Genomic DNA, 22562 nt, shown 5'->3' with positions numbered 1-22562 from the left:
TTATTTTCTCCTTTTGTACATCATTTTCATCGTCTGTATGTCTGTCCATCATTCGCAAATGGCGGATTCTTCAATAACTTAAAAAAGTGCAAATTCTAAAGACTTCTTTATGAAACCTTATTTATAGATGGTAGGTAATACGGAGAATGTGAAGGTCAATTAACATAGTTTCTATATAAAATTGTAGTTCCTATGACACCAAGTACGACAACTACCCCTTTTGGTTTGGGACTTCGAAATGCAAGAATAGAGTATAGCGACGGGCTAGTAGGATCAAATGAAACAACGTTCCTTATTATGCACCCGCAGTCACACAGTATCTGCATAATAAATTGATCACATAATCATTGATTATGTAATGCTAACTGTGTAACAAAGAAAAGTAAGGCTGAAAATATTTAAGTTGCTTTCATGGACAACACTTAATAACTATTCATTTATACCCCCATGACACTCAGCCACTTTCCCGCTACGTCCTAAGAACTGGCAGGACGCAGTAAGAACTTGTACGATGTAGAAGGAATACAGTAGACACCGATAAGAACATGATAATTATGGTCTCCACGAGTGTGGAGGATGCGTTCGAACTTTGGACATGTTCAAAACAAAAGTAGTGAGGATGTGTTCATATCAGAAAGCAGGTAGAACTTAAAGGACGTAGTTATGATGTAACTAAAACCTAGTAGGACATAGTACAAGTGTGGTGCGGACGGGAAAGACTGCATGGCGTGCTCATTGCACTGTCACTGGGTTGTCATTGCGTTCTTGCTACGTCAATTGAGTTCTCACTACGACTTATCTACGCTTGTGTGCTATGACCATGCTACACCCATGCCACGTTGTAGAATACCGCATTAGGTTATCAATGCGTTCTTTCGGTGCTTAACATGTCTATGTCACGTTTGCAGCAGGTTATTAACGTGTCTGTTTCAGATTCTTTCAGATTCTGAGAATTGAGTATGAATACTGGATCCAAATCCCCATCACTTCATTTTCAACCAGCAGTGGGTATGATTGCACATCCTCAGGAATTACCACATAATCACGGACTCAGCAGCACTGGCAGCTTGTAGTGGACTTCTGGATCTTCGTATTCCCTTCATGCTGCCTTTGCTTTTTTCCACCATGACCTCTCTGTAAGACTGCTCACCTTGTCGTATATTGTATTTCATTGTTGTTGGGTGTAGATGCGGACACAATATAACTTGCAGGAGGAATGAAAAAGAAGCGCGTGGCGTAGTATTTATAAGTAACCCACGAACGCAGTGAGAAGGTGATAAGCGCACAGTTAAAGCATGGTAAGCGAGACTGGCTGGCCAAACTAACAATGTAGTAAGAACGCATTGGACGTGAAGATGCGCGTGGTAAGAAAGTTAGCGTGAACGTGTTAGACGCCGTTGTTGTAAGGGCACAGTATGAACTTTAGAACTGCACATTTTTCGAGTTTGACCCCCGTCCCCACCGCGTCAAAATTCTAAGGAAGCAGTGTGATTTTCATTGACTTCTTCTGAGAGTGATCAGGGCATTAGTGACTGTACATTATATGCGGATGACATTAAACTATAAAACTATTGTTATGGCACAATGTGCTACAATTTGACAAAACAGAACATTACAGGAACATGCCAATGTAAATTTGATTACGCTGATCAAACGGCAATGACTTTTTCCCAAAGACATCATGATGGTCTGATAGGCCAAGGATGTTCACATGGTCTATTGCATTAACATAGTTAATGAATTATATAGTTTTACTTAGTGTCATTAGTTATCTTAGTGTAAATAAACTGAAATGAATAAAGCAACACTAACAAATTCTGAGTCGCGAAAAACTAATGACAAAGTGAAACACATGTCATTTATTCACTAATACACACTACAAACAAACTTTTTTCGCTTAAACTCTGATAGTTCGAACACCATACCTCACTTGAACCTATCGTGAGGTCCCAACCAAATTCCTTTATAATATATTATCCGATCACTCAAACTACCGATAACTCGAATACATTTTGCCGGTCCTGACGGGTTCCAGTTAACAAAGTTCGAATGTATTTATAATAATTTACAACTGTTGTAAAGTTCTGCACAGGACTGTGGCCATTTTAAACATTCTTGATATGCGAGTTACCATTATATACTTAATTTTGCATTCTGACTTTTCTTCTGATTAATAGAAAACTTTATCCAAGGGAGACATTTTTTTTTTCATTTTTGTTGGAAGAGCGGTATTTTTTTTTAATATAATTTGTTTGAATTTATTCAAACATGTGATTTTAGCTAATTATACTGATGACTGTAAGTGTCTATAGAAGTTTTATAGATAATATTAGGTATTTTTGAAAATATATTCATGCATGGCGGCCATCTTGGATTGTTCGGCCATATTGGATTTAATTTTTATGTACCAAGTTTTGTGCTTTTCCCATTTTCTGAAGTATTTTTACACCATTTTACTGGACTACAAAGATCATAGCATTTTAAAACGAAAAATACCAACTACCTGTGGTGAGATTCGAACCGAGAACGCTTGAGTGCTAGTCCAATGCTCTAGCCACTGAGCTAGTGAGTCAGAGATTGGGTTTAAACATACAGGCTATGCGTCACCGACCGTAACAACACCTTCTATGATTTTGAAATTACCAGTGGTGCATTTTCCATCGCATGAATGTCTGAAAGAATGATACCCGGAATTATAGTGTTTTTTTTTCTCTTGTGAAAAGTTTTACATCTGGTATTTTAGTAAGTATTGCATATATCCATTTCCTTGTCTAAATTAAAAGAATGTATATGTAAATGTAATTATCAATGGCAAAAGCAATAAGGAAATCATAATCATGGTAGTCAATTAAAGCACAAAAACGAACCAACTAGCATTCGTGGCAGATACTAAGATTTCCAAGGTACAAGAGCAACTTCTGTCGTAAATCTCGAGGACAATTCTCATAGAACCTCTTGAATATCACTGAATTCATTGAAAGTATTTACAATACTCGAAGGATAAATGTTGTAAACAGATAAAACAATGAAATCAAGTTGTATCTTACCTTTTACATTCTATCTGTTCTCGAAACGTATTATTTCACATAGTTACATGTATGAAATAATCCAGCTTCTCATATACAGGAGTCAATAGGTAGAGGTGAGGAGTCACAATGAGACTCAACAGGTAAATATTCTTTGTTTCATACATTAATTTCTTACAACTACGTTTAGGTAAATATTGTCATAAATGAAAAAATATTTATTTTTTAAAAGCAATGCATAACTCGCAGCAGACTACCTGTTCTTCTTCTTGAAAGCAAATTGAAAATTTCAAAATTTTATTTGTGTGCGCGTGCGTGGGCTGGTGCATGTGCATTAGTCTGGCTACCGACTAGATAATAATTTTGTTTTAGAAAAAAATAATTCTTTTATATATTCTGACTTCATCAGTCTTGGCTCTGATTATCTATGTTTAGAGAAGAAAAGGGACATAATTATACAAAATTTGAATAGCCTCAGGAGTTATCTCCTATGAACAAAACATACGGTCTGAACACAGACTACATGTGCGTCTGTATATGTGTGAACCGCATTGTGTGATGTATACAACTGGAAGAAGTGTATTTCATCAAGCGTTGCATATATACATCTCTTTGTCTTAAGTAAATGAAAGTATCAGGAATGGTTATCAACCATGGCACAACAATTAGCACGTCATAACTATGGTAGTCAGTAAAAGCAAAATAAAGAAATATCTAGCATTCACGGGAGCTACTATGATTTAAAAGGTTCAAGAGCCAATTCTGTCGTTAAACTCAATGACAGTTATTTATACATGTATAATTTCTTTAAAATCATTGACTTTATTTGAAGTATTGGCAAGTATTTAACCTGTTTTTGTACAGATATGATGTCTAGAGTCAGTCAGAAATGTAATAAATGCTTAAAACAATGAAATGAAGTTTTTTCTTACCTTTTTCGTTTTACCTGTTTTTGAAACAATTTATTTCAAATGTAAAATAAAATAATCGATCTACTCATACACAGGAGTCCAAAGGTAAAAGTAAAGAGGAACAGAATCATAGTGACAATAAGACAGAGCAGGTAACTATTTTTTGTTTCATACATACATTTATTACGACTACGTTTAGGTAAATATTGTCATATAGGAGAAATATCTATTTTTAAATTTGAGGCACAGTTGGTAGCAGTCTACCTGTTCGAATCAACAAGTTTGCCTGCTAAATTTCAAACCATTCTATAGTTTGTGTTTGCGTGTGCGCGTATGTGTGTGTATGTATCCTTCTGTTCGGTTGCGTGCGTGTGCTTGTGTGTGTGTGCGATTTTCAAGAAATGTTTCTTTTGTTAGGCGCTTTGTCGATTGATGTGAACATTTCGTAGCATATACGTCTAAAAATTCGAAGCGTAAAACGAAGGCAAATCCATTTGAGATAATACTTTCGCAGTATTGGCATAGAAATAAAAAAGGTCAGCATCACTAGACACTTGTTAAATAGATAAATAAAGTTTTTACTTAGCCAACATTTGTGTCTTTATAAAAGGCAATAGGTGAACATCAAGTTGAACATAAAGAAGACATGGGCGAAATTCAAGGGCAGAATCAAGAAGAAATTAAACAGGTAATATTAGTTACACTGCTTGTCGGTGACAGGATACGGGATATACGCTGTCGAGGAAATCCATATCAGGCGAGAGCGAAGCTATTTCGAGACAGTATATCCCGTATCCTGTCGCCTGTCTCCACGCGACGTCTATTGACCAATAGAAATGCAAGAAACTTGTAGGAGGCAATATAAATATACTTATTTACCGTATAATCGGTAATTTAACAAAGGCAAGTTAAATGGAGATAATACCTCCAAATTAATGTCATAGAAACAAAACTCTCCCAACAATTGTGTCTTTATTAAAGGCAAAAGGTAAGCATCAAATTGAACATGTTGAATATAAAGAAGACATCAACAAAATTCAAGACCATACCTCCACAATAATGGTATAGAAACAAAATAGTCCGCACTACTAGGTACTTGTTAGATAGATAAATAAAACTTTTACTTAGCCAACATTTGTGTCTTTATAAAAAGGCAACACGTGAACATCAAGTTGAACATAAAGAACATAAAGAAGACAAGAACGAAATTCAAGAGCAGAGTCAAGAAGAAATTAAACATGTAAAATATTTATTTACCGTATAATCGTTTTCAAGCAGAACATAAAGTTATTATGTCTTCGAAAATAAAGATAATCGTTCAGAAAGTGTAGATTAATGTGCATATATCTACAATGTACGTATAAAACATTAAACACATCCTAATTATGGTAGTCAGTAATATACATAAATGAAGTAACAGGCATTCATGCGAGCTACTTAAAGGGCAAAGGTTCAAGAGTCAATTAAGTCGTACAACTCGAGGACACGTTTTCGTATGGTCTCTTGAATATCACTACATTATTCGAAGTATTTCCAAGTCTGGATAGCGTAATAATGATACAGATATGATGCTGTCTAGAGTCAGACAGAAATTTTTCCTTACCTTTTTCATTTTACATATTCTTGAAACGAACTATTGCAAATATAAAATAATCCAGCTATTCATATACAGGTGTATGAAGAGGAAAAGAATCATAGTCAAAATGAGACAGAACAGGTAAATATTCTTTGTTTCATACATACATTTATAATTACTATTACATTTTGGTGATATTCTTAGTTTCATACATACATTTATTATTACTACGTTTAGGTAAATATTCTTTGTTTCATACATACATTTATTACTACTACGATAAGGTAAATATACTTTGTTTCATACATACATTTATAACTACCTACTACGTTTAGGTAAATATTCTTTGTTTCATACATACATTTATTACTACTACGTTTAGATTACTATTCTTTGTTTAATATATACATGTATTGCAACTACGTTTAGGTAACTATTCTTTGTTTCATATATACATTTATTACCACTACGTTTAGGTACATATTGTCATATAGGTAAAATACCTATTTTTAAAACTGAGGCATAATTGGTAACAGTCTACATGTTCAAATCAATAAGTTTGCCTCCTTGAAAGCCAATTGACATTTTCAAATCATTTTGTAGTTTGTGTTTGTGTGTGTGTGAGCCCGCACGTGCGTGCGTGCGGACGTGCGTGCGGACGTGCGTGTGTGTGTCTGTATGTGCGTGGGTATGTGTGTGAGTGTTCGGATACGTGTTTGTGCGTTTGTGTCAGCGTGCGATTTTAAAGAAATGTTTCTTCTGTTAGGCACATTGTCGAATGATGTGAACATTTCGAGACATATACGTCTTAAAATTCGAAGCGTAAAACAAAAGCAAATCCAATGAAGATAATACATCCGCAGTATTGGCATAGAAACAAAAAAAAAATCCGGACTACTACACACTTGTTAGTTAGATAGATAAATAGTTTACTTAGCCAACATTTGTGTCTTTATAAAAGGCAAAAGGGGAACATCAAGTTGAACATAAAGAAAACATGAACGAAATGCAGGAGCAGAATCAAGAAGAAATTAAACAGGTAAATATATTTATTTACCGTATAATCGGTAATTTAACAAAGGCAAGTTTAACGGAGATAATACCTCCAAATTAATGGCATCGAAACAAAAGAGTCCGGACTACTTCGTACTTGTTAGATAGACAAATGAAAAAAAATACTTTGTCAACAATTATGTCTTTATTAAAGGCAAAAGGTAAGCATCAAGTTAAACATATTGAATATAAAGAAGACATCAACAAAATTCAAGACCATACCTCCACAATAATGATATAGAAACAAAATAGTCCGCACTACTAGGTACTTGTTAGATAGATAAATAAAACTTTTACTTAGCCAACATTTGTGTCTTTATAAAAAGGCAATACGTGAACATCGAGTTGAACATAAAGAACATAAAGAAGACAAGAACGAAATTCAAGAGCAGAGTCAAGAAGGAATTAAACATGTAACATATTTATTTACAGTATAACCGTTTTCAAGCAGAACATAAAATTATTAAGTCTTCGAAAATAAAGATAATCGTTCAGAAAGTGTAGATTAATGTGCATATTCCTACGTATAAAACATTAAACACATCTTAATCATGTTAGTCAGTAATATACATAAATGAAGTAACAGGCATTCATGCGAGCTACTTAAAGGGCAACGGTTCAAGAGTCAGTTATGTCGTACAACTCGAGTACAGGTTTTCATATGGTCTCTTGAATATCACTGACATTATTCGTAGTATTTGAAAGTCTGGTAGCGTAATAATGATACAGAAATGACGCTGTCTAGAGTCAGACAGAAATGTTATAAATAGTTAAACAATGAAATCAACTTTTTCTTACCTTTTTCATTTTACATATTCTTGAAACGAATTATTGCAAATATAAAATAATCCAGCTATTCATATACAGGAGTCTGAAGAGGAAAAGAATCAGAGTCACAATGAGACAGAACAGGTAAATATTTTTTGTTTCATACATACATTTATAATTACTATTACCTTTTGGTGATATTCTTAGTTTCATACACACATTTATTACTACTACGTATAGGTAAATATTTTTTGTTTCATACATACATTTATTACTACAACGTTATGGTAAATATTCTTTGTTTCATACATGCATTTATTACTACTACATTTAGGTTACTATTCTTTGTTTAATACATACATGTATTGCGACTGCGTCTAGGTAACTATTCTTTGTTTCATACATACATTTATTACGACTACGTTTATGTACATATTGTCATATAGGAAAACTATCTATTTTTAAATCTGAGGCATAATTGATAACAGTCTACATGTTCCAATCAACAAGTGTGCCTCCTTGAAAGCAAACTGACATTTTCAAATCATTCTGTATTTTGTGTGTGTGTGTGTGTTTATGTGTGCGCGCGCGTGCGTGCGTGCGTGTGCGTGCGTTTGCGTGTGCATGCGTGTGTGTGTGTGCGTGTGTGTGTGTGTGTGCGTGTTCGGGTACGTGTGTGTGTGCGTGTTTGACAGCGTGCGACTTTAAAGAAATGTTTCTTCTGTTAGGCGCATTGTCGATTGATGAGGACATTTAGTAACATAACTAAACGTCTGAAAATTCGAAGCGTAAAACAAAGGCAAATCCAATGGAGGTAATACTTCCGCAGTAATGGCATAGAAAAAAAGTCCGCACTACTAGACATTTATACGGTGGTATGTTTAGGACATGCAATTATTTTTTTTAGGATTAAAGTACCTTGAGCGATCAACATCTTATCTCATGCGCACGACATCTTATCTCGAGCGATCAACATATTATCTTGAGCGATCAACATCTTATCTTGAGCGATCAACATCTTATCTTGGGCGATCAACATCTTATCTCGAGCGATCAACATCTTATCTCGTGCGATCAACATCTTATCTTGAGCGATCAAAATCTTATATCGAGCGATCAGCATCTTATCTCGTGCGCACGACATCTTATCTCGAGCGATCAACATCTTATCTCGAGCGATCAACATCTTATCTCTTGCGCACGTTATCTTATCTCGAGCGATCAACATATCATCTTGAGCGATCAACATATTATCTTGAGCGATCAACATATTATCTCGAGCGATCAACATCTTATCTCGAGCGATCAACATATGATCTTGAGCGATCAACATATGATCTTGAGCGATCAACATCTTATCTCGAGCGATCAACGTATTATCTTGAGCGATCAACATATTATCTTGAGCGGTCAACGTCTTATCTCGAGCGATCAACATCTTATTTCGTGTGCACGACATCTTATCTTGAGCGATCAACATATTATCTTGAGCGATCAACATATAATCTCGAGCGATCAACATCTTTACTCGGTCATCTTATCAATATATATTAAGGACCTTTGTGTGAATTCAGATTATTAGTAAAAACATACGGCTGCCACCGTTTTTGTTTTTGTTTCGATTAAAATTATAACCGTTTCACATGTTTGCAGGGTTAGAAATTTAAAAACGCAAACTGATAAAAAAGGCAGCAAAAAATCAGTGATGATGCAAACAAATAAATTTACGTCCTTTACAAAAAAATATTAGTATGTAGGCTTCGCCCATATGTTAAAGAAGATAGGATGACCAGTTATATGCATTGCTCTCCCAAATGATGTGATAAACATGTACATGTACTTGTGGGAAGTTCAAGTAACAGCGGAATAGGCGGGACGCTAATTAACAACTTGTCCGTATGTTTTACTGATGACCTAAATGCATACACAAAGGGCCTTAATATATATAAATCAGATGTCGTGCGCTCGAGATAAGATGTTGGTCGCTCGAGATAAGATGTTGATCGCTCAAGATAATATGTTGATCGCTCGAGATAAGATGTTGGTCGCTCAAGATAATATGTTGATCGCTCAAGATAATATGTTGATCGCTCGAGATAAGATGTTGATCGCTCAAGATAAGATGTCATCCGCACGAAATAAGATGTTGATCGCTCGAGATAGGATGTTGATCGCTCAAGAATATATGTTGATCGCTCGAGAAAAGATGTTGATCGCTCGAGATAATATGTTGATCGCTCGAGATAAGATGTTGATCGCTCAAGATAAAATGTTGATCGCTCAAGATAATATGTTGATCGCTCGAGATAAGATGTTGATCGCTCAAGATAATATGTTGATCGCTCAAGATGATATGTTGACCGCTCAACATAAGTTCTCGAGCGCACGAGATAAGATGTTGATCGCTCTAGATAATATGTTGATCGCTCAAGATAATATGTTGATCGCTTGAGATAAGATGTTGATCGCTCAAGATAATATGTTGATCGCTCGAGATAAGATGTTGATCGCTCAAGATAATATGTTGATCGCTCAAGATGATAAGTTGATCGCTCAAGATAAGATGTCGTGCGCACGAGATAAGATGTTGATCGCTCAAGATAATATGTTGATCGTTCTAGATAAGATGTTGATCACTCGAGATAAGATGTTGATTGCTCAACATAATATGTTGATCGCTCGAGAGAAGATGTTGATCGCTCAAGATAAGATGTTGTGCGCACGAGATAAGATGTTGATCGCTCGAGATAAGATGTCGTGCGCACGAGATAATATGTTGATCGTTCGAGATAAGATGTCGTGCGCACGAGATAAGATGTTGATCGCTCAAGATAAGATGTTGTGCACACGAGATAATTTAATCTTAAAAAAATAACATATGTTCTAAACATACCACCGTACATTTGTTAGATAGATAAATAAAGATTTTACTTAGCCAACATTTGTGTCTTTATAAAAGGTAAAAGGTGAACATCAAGTTGAACATAAAGAAGTCATGAACGAAATACAAGAGCGGAGTCAAGAAGAAATTAAACATGTAACCGTGTTTATTTACCATAAAGCTGTTTCCAAGCAGAACATAAAATTATAATGTCTTCGAAACTAAAGATAATCGTTCAGAAAGTGTAGATTAATGTGCATATATCTACAATATATAGAAACATTAAACACATCAAGATAATAGAAGCAAGCAATAAACATAAATGAAGTAAAAGGCATTTATGCGAGTTACTTAAATTTCAAAAGTTCAAGAGTCAATTAAGTCGTACAACTCGAGGACACGTTTTCGTATGGTCTCTTGAATATCTCTACATTATTCGAAGTATTTCCAAGTCTGGTAGCGTAATAATGATACGGATATGACGCTGTCTAGAGTCAGACAGAAATTTTTCCTTACCTTTTTCATTTTACATATTCTTGAAACGAACTATTGCAAATATAAAATAATCCAGCTATTCATATACAAGTGTATGAAGAGGAAAAGAATCAGAGTCAAAATGAGAGAGAACATGTAAATATTCTTTGTTTCATACATACATTTATAATTACTATTACATTTTGATGATATTCTTAGTTTCATACATACATTTATTATTACTACGTTTAGGTAAATATTATTTGTTTCATACATACATTTATTACTACTACGATAAGGTAAATATTCTTTGTTTCATACATACATTTATTACTACTACGTTTAGATTACTATTCTTTGTTTAATATATACATGTATTGCAACTACGTTTAGGTAACTATTCTTTGTTTCATATATACATTTATTACCACTACGTTTAGGTACATATTGTCATATAGGTAAAATACCTATTTTTAAAACTGAGGCATAATTGGTAACAGTCTACATGTTCAAATCAATAAGTTTGCCTCCTTGAAAGCCAATTGACATTTTCAAATCATTCTGTAGTTTGTGTTTGTGTGTGTGTGAGCCCGCACGTGCGTGCGTGCGGACGTGCGTGTTTGTGTCTGTATGTGCGTGTGTGTGTGTGTGTGAGTGTTCGGATACGTGTTTGTGCGTTTGTGTCAGCGTGCGATTTTAAAGAAATGTTTCTTCTGTTAGGCACATTGTCGAATGATGTGAACATTTCGTAACATATACGTCTTAAAATTCGAAGCGTAAAACAAAAGCAAATCCAATGAAGATAATACATCCGCAGTATTGGCATAGAAACCAAAAAAAAATCCGGACTACTACACACTTGTTAGTTAGATAGATAAATAGTTTACTTAGCCAACATTTGTGTCTTTATAAAAGGCAAAAGGGGAACATCAAGTTGAACATAAAGAAAACATGAACGAAATGCAGGAGCAGAATCAAGAAGAAATTAAACAGGTAAATATATTTATTTACTGTATAATCAGTAATTTAACAAAGGCAAGTTTAACGGAGATAATACCTCCAAATTAATGGCATAGAAACAAAAGAGTCTGGACTACTTCGTACTTGTTAGATAGACAAATGAAAAAAATACTTTGTCAACAATTATGTCTTTATTAAAGGCAAAAGGTAAGCATCAAGTTAAACATATTGAATATAAAGAAGACATCAACAAAATTCAGGACCATACCTCCACAATAATGATATAGAAACAAAATAGTCCGCACTACTAGGTACTTGTTAGATAGATAAATAAAACTTTTACTTAGCCAACATTTGTGTCTTTATTAAAAGGCAATACGTGAACGTCGAGTTGAACATAAAGAACATAAAGAAGACAAGAACGAAATTCAAGAGCAGAGTCAAGAAGAAATTAAACATGTAACCATGTTTATTTACAGTATAACCGTTTTCAAGCAGAACATAAAATTATTAAGTCTTCGAAAATAAAGATAATCGTTCAGAAAGTGTAGATTAATGTGCATATTCCTACGTATAAAACATTAAACACATCTTAATCATGTTAGTCAGTAATATACATAAATGAAGTAACAGGCATTCATGCGAGCTACTTAAAGGACAAAGGTTCAAAAGTCAGTTATGTCGTACAACTCGAGGACAGGTTTTCATATGGTCTCTTGAATATCACTGACATTATTCGTAGTATTTGCAAGTCTGGTAGCGTAATAATGATTCAGAAATGACGCTGTCTAGAGTCAGACAGAAATGTTATAAATAGTTAAACAATGAAATCAACTTTTTCTTACCTTTTTCATTTTACATATTCTTGAAACGAATTATTGCAAATATAAAATAATCCAGCTATTCATATACAGGAGTCTGAAGAGGAAAAGAATCAGAGTCACAATGAGACAGAACAGGTAAATATTTTTTGTTTCATACATACATTTATAATTACTATTACCTTTTGGTGATATTCTTAGTTTCATACACACATTTATTACTACTACGTATAGGTAAATATTTTTTGTTTCATACATACATTTATTACTACAACGTTATGGTAAATATTCTTTGTTTCATACATGCATTTATTACTACTACATTTAGGTTACTATTCTTTGTTTAATACATACATGTATTGCGACTGCGTCTAGGTAACTATTCTTTGTTTTATACATACATTTATTACGACTACGTTGATGTACATATTGTCATATAGGAAAACTATCTATTTTTAAATCTTAGGCATAATTGATAACAGTCTACATGTTCCAATCAACAAGTGTGCCTCCTTGAAAGGAAATTGACAATTTCAAATCATTCTGTAGTTTGTGTGTGTGTATGGGTGCGCGCGCGTGCGTGTGTGCGTGCGTGCGTCTGTGCGTGCGTGCGTGTGTGTGCGTGTGCGTGTGTGTGTGTGTGCGTGTGTGTTCGGGTACGTGTGTGTGTGTGCGTGTGTGACAGCGTGCGATTTTAAAGAAATGTTACTTCTGTTAGGCGCATTGTCGATTGATGTTAACATATCGTAACATATACGTCTAAAAATTCGAAGCGTAAAACAAAAGCAAATCCCATGGAGATAATACTTCCGCAGTATTGGCATAGAAAAAAAACATCCGGACTGCTAGACACTTGTTAGATAGATAAATAAAGATTTTACTTAGCCAACATGTGTGTCTTTATAAAAAGGCAATACGTGAACATCAAGATGAACATAAGGAAGACATGAACGAAATGAAAGAGCAGAGACAAGAAGAAATTAAACATGTAAATATATTTATTTACAATATAGCCGTTTCCAAGCTGATCATAAAATTATATTATGTCTTCGAAACTAAAGATAATCTTTCACAAAGTGTAGATTAATGTGCATATATCTACAATGTATAAAGACATTAAACACATCAATATTATGGTAGTCAGCAATACACATAAATGTAGTAACAGGCATACATGTTAGTTACTAAAATTTCAAAGGTTCAAAAGTCAATTAAGTCGTACAACTCGAGGACATGTTTTCATATGGTCTCTTGAATATCACTGACATTATTCGAAGTATTTGCAAGTCTGGTAGCGTAATAATGATACAGATATGACGCTGTCTAGAGTCAGACAGAAACGTTATAAATAGTTAAACAATGAAATCAGCTTTTTCTTACCTTTTTGCATTTAACATGTTCTCGAAACGTATTACTGCAAATATAAAATAATCCAGCTACTCATATACAAGAGTCTGAAGAGGAAAAGAATAAGAGTCACAATGAGAAAGAACATGTAAATATTCTTTGTTTCATACATACATTTATAATTACTATTACCTTTTGGTAAATATTCTTAGTTTCATACGTACATTTATTACTACTACGTTAAGGTAAATATTCTTTTTTTCATACATACATTTATTACTACTACGTTTAGGTTTCATACATACATTTATTACTACTACGTTTAGGTAACTATTCTTTGTTTCATACATACATGTATTACAACTTCGTTTAGGTAACTATTCTTTGTTTCATACAATCACACATTTATTAGGACTAGGTACATATTGTCATATAGAAGAAATACATATTTTTAAAACTGAGGCTTAATTGGTAACAGTCTACCTGTTCCAATCAACAAGTTTGCCTCCTTGAAAGCAAATTGCCAAATTCAAATCATTCTTAGATTGTGTTTGTATGAGTGTATGTGTATGTGTGCGTTTGCATGTGCATGTGTGTGCGTGTGTGTGTGTGTGTGCGTGTGCGTGTGTGTGTGTGTGCGTGTTTGACAGCGTGCGACTTTAAAGAAATGTTTCTTCTGTTAGGCGCATTGTCGATTGATGAGGACATTTAGTAACATAACTAAACGTCTGAAAATTCGAAGCGTAAAACAAAGCAAATCCAATGGAGGTAATACTTCCGCAGTAATGGCATAGAAAAAAAGTCCGCACTACTAGACATTTATACGGTGGTATGTTTAGGACATGCAATTATTTTTTTTTAGGATTAAAGTACCATGAGCGATCAACATCTTATCTCGTGCGCACGACATCTTATCTCGAGCGATCAACATATTATCTTGAGCGATCAACATCTTATCTCGAGCGATCAACATCTTATCTCGAGCGATCAATATATTATCTTGAGCGGTCAACATCTTATCTTGGGCGATCAACATCTTATCTTGAGCGATCAAAATCTTATCTCGTGCGCACGAGAACATATCTTGAGCGATCAACATATCATCTTGAGCGATCAACATATTATCTTGAGCGATCAACATCTTATCTCGAGCGATCAACAGATTATCTTGAGCGATCAACATATTATCTTGAGCGATCAACATCTTATCTCGAGCGATCAACGTATTATCTTGAGCGATCAACATATTATCTTGAGCGATCAACGTCTTATCTCGAGCGATCAACATCTTATTTCGTGTGCACGAAATCTTATCTTGAGCGATCAACATATTATCTTGAGCGATCAACATATTATCTCGAGCGATCAACATCTTTACTCGGTCATCTTATCAATATATATTAAGGACCTTTGTGTGAATTCAGATAATTAGTAAAAACATACGGCTGCCACCGTTTTTGTTTTTGTTTCGATTATACTTATAACCGTTTCACATGTTTGAAGGGTTAGAAATTTAAAAACGCAAACTGATAAAAAAGGCAGCAAAAAATCAGTGATGATGCAAAGAAATAAATTTACGTCCTTTACAAAAAAATATTAGTATGTAGGCTTCGCCCATATGTTAAAGAAGATAGGATGACCAATTATATGCATTGCTCTCCCAAATGATGTGATAAACTTGTACATGTACTTGTGGGAAGTTCAAATAACAGCGGAATAGGCGGGACGCTAATTAACAACTTGTCCGTATGTTTTACTGATGACCTAAATGCACACACAAAGGGCCTTAATATATATAAATCAGATGTCGTGCGCTCGAGATAAGATGTTGATCGCTCAAGATAATATGTTGATCGCTCGAGATAAGATGTTGATCGCTCAAGATAATATGTTGATCGCTCGAGATAAGATGTTGATCGCTCAAGATAATATGTTGATCGCTCAAGATAATATGTTGATCGCTCGAGATAAGATGTTGATCGCTCAAGATAAGATGTCGTGCGCACGAAATAAGATGTTGATCGCTCGAGATAGGATGTTGATCGCTCAAGAATATATGTTGATCGCTCGAGAAAAGATGTTGATCGCTCGAGATAATATGTTGATCGCTCGAGATAAGATGTTGATCGCTCAAGATAATATGTTGATCGCTCAAGATAATATGTTGATCGCTCGAGATAAGATGTTGATCGCTCAAGATAAGATGTCGTGCGCACGAAATAAGATGTTGATCGCTCGAGATAAGATGTTGATCGCTCAAGATAATATGTTGATCGCTCAAGATAATATGTTGATCGCTCGAGATAAGATGTTGATCGCTCAAGATAAGATGTCGTGCGCACGAAATAAGATGTTGATCGCTCGAGATAGGATGTTGATCGCTCAAGAATATATGTTGATCGCTCGAGAAAAGATGTTGATCGCTCGAGATAATATGTTGATCGCTCGAGATAAGATGTTGATCGCTCAAGATAAAATGTTGATCGCTCAAGATAATATGTTGATCGCTCGAGATAAGATGTTGATCGCTCAAGATAAAATGTTGATCGCTCAAGATAATATGTTGATCGCTCGAGATAAGATGTTGATCGCTCAAGATAATATGTTGATCGCTCAAGATGATATGTTGACCGCTCAAGATAAGTTCTCGTGCGCACGAGATAAGATGTTGATCGCTCTAGATAATATGTTGATCGCTCAAGATAATATGTTGATCGCTTGAGATAAGATGTTGATCGCTCAAGATACAATTTTGGTCGCTCAAGATAATATGTTGATCGCTCGAGATAAGATGTTGATCGCTCAAGATAATATGTTGATCGCTCAAGATGATAAGTTGATCGCTCAAGATAAGATGTCGTGCGCACGAGATAAGATGTTGATCGCTCAAGATAAGATGCTGATCACTCGAGATAAGATGTTGATTGCTCAACATAATATGTTGATCGCTCGAGAGAAGATGTTGATCGCTCAAGATACAATTTTGGTCGCTCAAGATAATATGTTGATCGCTCGAGATAAGATGTTGATCGCTCAAGATAATATGTTGATCGCTCAAGATGATAAGTTGATCGCTCAAGATAAGATGTCGTGCGCACGAGATAAGATGTTGATCGCTCAAGATAAGATGCTGATCACTCGAGATAAGATGTTGATTGCTCAACATAATATGTTGATCGCTCGAGAGAAGATGTTGATCGCTCAAGATAAGATGTTGTGCGCACGAGATAAGATGTTGATCGCTCGAGATAAGATGTCGTGCGCACGAGATAATATGTTGATCGTTCGAGATAAGATGTCGTGCGCACGAGATAAGATGTTGATCGCTCAAGATAAGATGTCGTTCACACGAGATAATTTAATCTTAAAAAAAATAACATATGTTCTAAACATACCACCGTACATTTGTTAGATAGATAAATAAAGATTTTACTTAGCCAACATTTGTGTCTTTATAAAAGGTAAAAGGTGAACATCAAGTTGAACATAAAGAAGACATGAACGAAATACAAGAGCGGAGTCAAGAAGAAATTAAACATGTAACCATGTTTATTTACCATAAAGCTGTTTCCAAGCAGAACATAACATTATAATGTCTTCGAAACTAAAGATAATCGTTCAGAAAGTGTAGATTAATGTGCATATATCTACAATATATAGAAACATTAAACACATCAAAATAATAGTAGTAAGCAATAAACATAAATGAAGTAAAAGGCATTTATGCGAGTTACTTAAATTTCAAAAGTTCAAGAGTCAATTAAGTCGTACAACTCGAGGACATGTTTTCATATGGTCTCTTGAATATCAATGACATATTTTTCGAAGTATTTGCAAGTCTGGTAGCGTAATAATGATACAGATATGACGCTGTCTAGAGATGAAATCAGCTTTTTCTTACCTTTTTGCATTTTACATGTTCTCGAAACGTATTATTGCAAATATAAAATAATCCAGCTACTCATATACAGGAGTCTGAAGTGGAAAAGAATAAGAGTCACAATGAAACAGAACAGGTAAATATATTCTTTGTTTCATATATACATTTAAAATTACTATTACCGTTCGGTAAATATTCTTTAACCGCCTCGATAGCCTAGTGGTAGAGGTTCCGCTTCGAGTGCGGGAGGTCGTGGGTTCGATCCCCGACCGCGTCAAACCAAAGACGTGAAAAATGGTACCAGTAGCTCCCTTGCTTGGTGCTCTGCATTTAAAGGGAAACTGGCCTCTTCTTTCATACCCTCGTGGCTATGGATTCCTTCAGGAATGAGGTGTCGAGAGTGATTAATGTAAGTTGTAGTACTTCCTTCACAATCGACCTAAAATAAATTACGTTTAAACTAAATATTCTTTGTTTCATACATACATTTATTACTACTTTGTTTAGGTACATAGTGTTATATAAGGACGATATCTTATTAAAACTGATGCGTAATTGGTAGCAGTCTATCAGTTCGCATTAACCAGTTTTCCTTCTTGTAAGCAAATTGCAAATTTCAATTAGGCAGGTGTGTGTGTGTGCGCGCGCGCCTGCGCGTGCATTTGCGTGTGCATGTGTGTGTGCATTAGGTTTCTTCAGTAAAGTGATGTGAATATTAAAATATGTCTAAATATTCGAAGCGTAAAACAAACGCAAACCTAATGGAGGAAATATTTCTTCAATCATTTCATAGAAAACAAAACACTCCGCAGTACTAGGTAGCTATTAGATAGATTAATTAAAGGTTTACTTGGCAATCATTTGAGTTTTTACTTATAAAAGACAACAGATGAACAAGTAGATATATCAAGTATTATGTTTTCAAAACTTAATAAAATCTTCCAGACACAGTTGAAGGAAATTAATAGTTTGAAATGTAAATCCATGTCTGGTAGTTCTAGTCCGAGATCTATAATTTTGATAACATATGGTCGCCTACGCATTGAAAGGTCTGAAAATAAAGAAACAACAAAACATCTGAATTACAACTAAAAGATGGGTATTTCAGCAAGCGTTGCATAAATACATCTCTTTTTCTAAAGTAAACGAAAGTATCAGGAATGGTAATCATCAATGGCGCGCCAATTTTAAGCACGTCATAATAAGGTAGTCGGTAGTGAGTAAAGGCATAATAAAGAAATAACTAGCATTCAATTATATATACATATATGTTTAATCTCTATAAAATCATTAACTTTATTCGAAAGGTTGTTAACTTACAGCATAAAACGTTTCAAATTTTCCCTAAATGCAAAAATGTGTTTTCAAAACCCATTTGCATTTATATATAATTGATCCAGTCAGTCTAATACAAAGATCACAGTTGAAAGAGATTAATGGTCTGAAAGGAAAATCCATGTCTGGTAAGTCATGTCCGAAATTGATATTTTTCATGACATGTGATCGTCTATGCATTAAAAGGTCTGAAAATTAAAACAACTTAACATCTGAATAAACTGACAGATGTGTACTTCGGCAAGCGTTTCATATATACATCACTTTATCTAAAGTAAATGAAAATAGGAAAGGTAATTATAAATGGCACAACAATTTGCACGTCATAGTTATGGTAGTCAGTAAAAGCATAACAAAGAAATAACTATCATTCATAGGAGCTACTAAGATTTCAAAGATTATATAGTCAATTCTGTTGTAAAACTCAAGGACAATTATTCATACATGTATAATCTCTTTAAAATACTTGACTTTATTCGAAGTATTTGCAATTATTTTAACATGACTATGATACAGATATGATGATGTCTGGAGTCAGTTAGAAATGTTACAAATAGTTAAAACAATGAAATCAAGATTTTTCTTACCTTTATCATTTTACCTGTTTTTGAAACATACTATCGCACATAGACAAAAAAATAATCCAGCTTCTCGTACACAGGAGTCCGAAGGTAGAGTTGAAGAGGAAAAGAATCAGGGTCACAATGAGATACATCAGGTAAATATTCTTTTTTCATACATACATTTATTACGACTACTTTTAGGTATATATTGTTATAGAGGAAAAATACTTATCATTAAAGCTGATGCATAATTGGTAGCAGTCTACCTGTTCATATTATAATTAACCAGTTTCCCTTCTTGAAAGTAAATTTTCAGTTTCAAATTTATATTTCTTTAGACAGTGTGTGTGTGTGTGTGTGTGTGTGTGTGTGTGTGTGTGTGTGTGTGTGTGCACGTGTGTGTGTGTGTGTGCACGTGTGCGTTTGTGTGTGTGTGTGTGTGTGTGTATGCGTGTGTGTGTGTGTGTGTGTGTGTATGTGTGTATGTGCGCGCGCTTTGTCTTATATAACTTGTGCAAAAGATTTAAAGAGCGATTACTTATGATATTCGCAGAGTAAAAGGGATTTTATCTATCATTCACAGTACTTTAAAAAAAAGGCGTTGTGGTACTGAATATTTGTTATTTCTAAATACGTAAGGAAACCTAATCAGTTTAGATTTTTTTTTTTCAAACTTAAAATAGAATACGTCGTTTTGCTACAGAACGTATTTAGATAATTTTCTTATGCATTGCTTGAATACCGAGCAATGGACATGCAGTTGCACATTTTACAACCCATGTTGAGATGTTTAAAAAAATATAATCATTGTTTTGTGTCGTAAATTAAAAACCTCCACATGGTATTCACAAAGATTTACATATCAACCGTGGACAGTAAAGCCTAGATCAGAAAGTTTTGGGGTGGGTCCTATAGAGTCATTTATTACAATGCACGCCTATGGAAAAATCAATGTGAAAGTCTAATCATTAGATTTTCTCGCATTAGTTGTTTACTTATATATATCGGCAGCAGACATCTCTTTCTATCTTTTCTTTATTCATCAGCATAGTTCAACCAGTGTATTTCCGTTGTGCTTTTATTACAGTTTGTTTGCTTGTTGATAAACTTTAGTATATGAAATGTCACAATTTTCCGAGGACATACCTATACTCGATATTTGAGGTTCAGTAAACCACTGATCTTTGACCAGTTGTACTAAAATATAAGTGGTAATTATGAAGTAAATCAATGCATTGTTTGCTTGATATTAAAACTCCCTTTAAAGATTTAGACTTTAAAACAACGATAAAGTTTGGAGTCAGTGGCGCAGTGGTTAGCAGGTTGGACTACAACACCAGCGGTCCGGTTTTGATTCACGGTCGCAGATAATATCCATACAAGTATTCAGTGCTGGGTGATTTACTTAAATTGGTACTGTTTGCAGCAGTATCTGTTTAGACTTGATGCTGTGGAGGTAAATATGACGCCTGCCGTGGGCTTGGCTGGAAATAAGTAGTTCAATTCATTCCTGGTTGGGTCTTTCGTCGGCTACTCACGTTAAACAAGAAACTTTACATTTTTGAAAGTTCAAAAGGAATTTTGGTAAACTTCCAAAAATAATTTACTTGGATATATCTTTTTTGCACAAATAACTCTAATTTAAAAAAAAAAAATGGCACATTAGCGATTTAGGAGTTTGCACTTCTAATCAGAGTGAGTACATTGGACACACGTGTGTATTTACTACTTAATAAAATCTTTACCAGTAAATGCCTGTATCAATTATACTTTTATTGTCTGAAGTTATAAACATATCACTAAAGAAGGATATGATCATAGCAAAGGAGAAATACAACAATAAACGTCAGTTTCTTGAGTTGTAAAGAGCGAGTTCATTATGATACCATAGGAGATATAAAATGAATTTATCTATCGTTCACGGTACTTTAAATCGATGCTGTGTTACTGAAGATTTATTATTTCTAAATGTGTAAGGAAACTTAATTGTTGAATTACTGGAAAATTCTTATGCTAGTTTTGCAACCTTATGTAGGGACATAATTTACGCGTTTGACGTCAGTTTTTTCAAATATTGCTATTTATGTTTAAAAAAATACCCTACAGCGATTGAGACCGAAAAATCTGTTTTACCTGGTCAAATGTGAATATATTATGAAAACTTATTTACCAACCGACAATGTATTTAATTCTTCATAATCAATAGAAGCACACACTGTTAGAATCTTTGAAAGGCCTGAAATATTTGTTTATTAATTAATGTTAACGTTCATTATACGGAATATTACTTTTTTTCAAAAAAGCGTCATGTACTTTCATGAATCATCATCTCTGATGAACATGAACTTGTACAGTATTCAAAATAGATCATGTGGACTGATATTTCCTAAAATTGTGCGACTTTTGGCATTTTTCTATATTATGTTTACAAATCAAACGAAGCTGAATTACAATTTACATGTCCATAAACGGAAGATTTTTTATTTTGTCAGCCATATTCTGAAAATACATGTACGTGAAAAGAAACGTGTAACGCCTATACTATTATTCAATTTGGACATGTCCTACAACTATTTTTAGAAAGCTAAAAGCCTGAGAAAGACTGAAACAATACTCGCTCTATAAGTGAACAAAATACACATGTAGAATAAAATCATATGGTATCATATACATGTATGAGTCCCTATTTTGGACCCAGGTTTAATTTCAGCTTTCATGATAAATGAAGTGAAACCATGATTTTTTCCGGTGTAAAAATACGTGGAAATGACTTCATGATTTACAAGTCTATAAATTAAGAACAAACTTTCGATGCACATAGCATTTACATATTATGAAGGTTAGGCATTTATATAAGTATATTCAAACATTTTCGGGGAATTTTTTTGGGGAAATAGCTAAGAACTTTTTTAGGATAGCAAACATTTCAAATCGCTTAACATTTGTTTTTTACGCCCGTTTCTGATA

At 34.3% G+C, this 22562-nt stretch overlaps 1 protein-coding gene across 10 annotated transcripts in view; it reads left to right on the top strand.

Annotated features, from left to right (window-relative positions):
- LOC128554103 (probable inactive protein kinase DDB_G0270444) overlaps positions 1-22562 on the top strand; it is a 42443-nt gene that overhangs the window by 7164 nt on the left and 12717 nt on the right. For 2 of the 10 annotated variants that reach the window (XM_053535337.1, XM_053535338.1), the window contains 14 exons: positions 3127-3169; positions 4033-4089; positions 4548-4625; positions 5091-5177; positions 5610-5654; positions 6475-6552; positions 6893-6979; positions 7434-7478; positions 11605-11682; positions 12022-12108; positions 12564-12608; positions 17279-17356; positions 17789-17833; positions 19694-19750. In XM_053535337.1, coding sequence (XP_053391312.1) covers positions 4584-4625; positions 5091-5177; positions 5610-5654; positions 6475-6552; positions 6893-6979; positions 7434-7478; positions 11605-11682; positions 12022-12108; positions 12564-12608; positions 17279-17356; positions 17789-17833; positions 19694-19750 — 774 coding nt within the window. In that variant the 5' untranslated portion in view covers positions 3127-3169; positions 4033-4089; positions 4548-4583. The remainder of the gene's footprint in view (positions 1-3126; positions 3170-4032; positions 4090-4547; positions 4626-5090; positions 5178-5609; positions 5655-6474; positions 6553-6892; positions 6980-7433; positions 7479-11604; positions 11683-12021; positions 12109-12563; positions 12609-17278; positions 17357-17788; positions 17834-19693; positions 19751-22562) is intronic. The other 8 variants (XM_053535339.1, XM_053535342.1, XM_053535341.1 and 5 more) reach the window with 8 other exon arrangements.

This window comes from Mercenaria mercenaria, unplaced genomic scaffold (assembly GCF_021730395.1).
Source record: "Mercenaria mercenaria strain notata unplaced genomic scaffold, MADL_Memer_1 contig_4719, whole genome shotgun sequence".
NCBI lineage: Eukaryota > Metazoa > Mollusca > Bivalvia > Venerida > Veneridae > Mercenaria > Mercenaria mercenaria.
The sequence above is the reverse complement of the archived record's forward strand: the minus strand, read 5'-3'. Positions and strand labels throughout refer to the sequence as shown.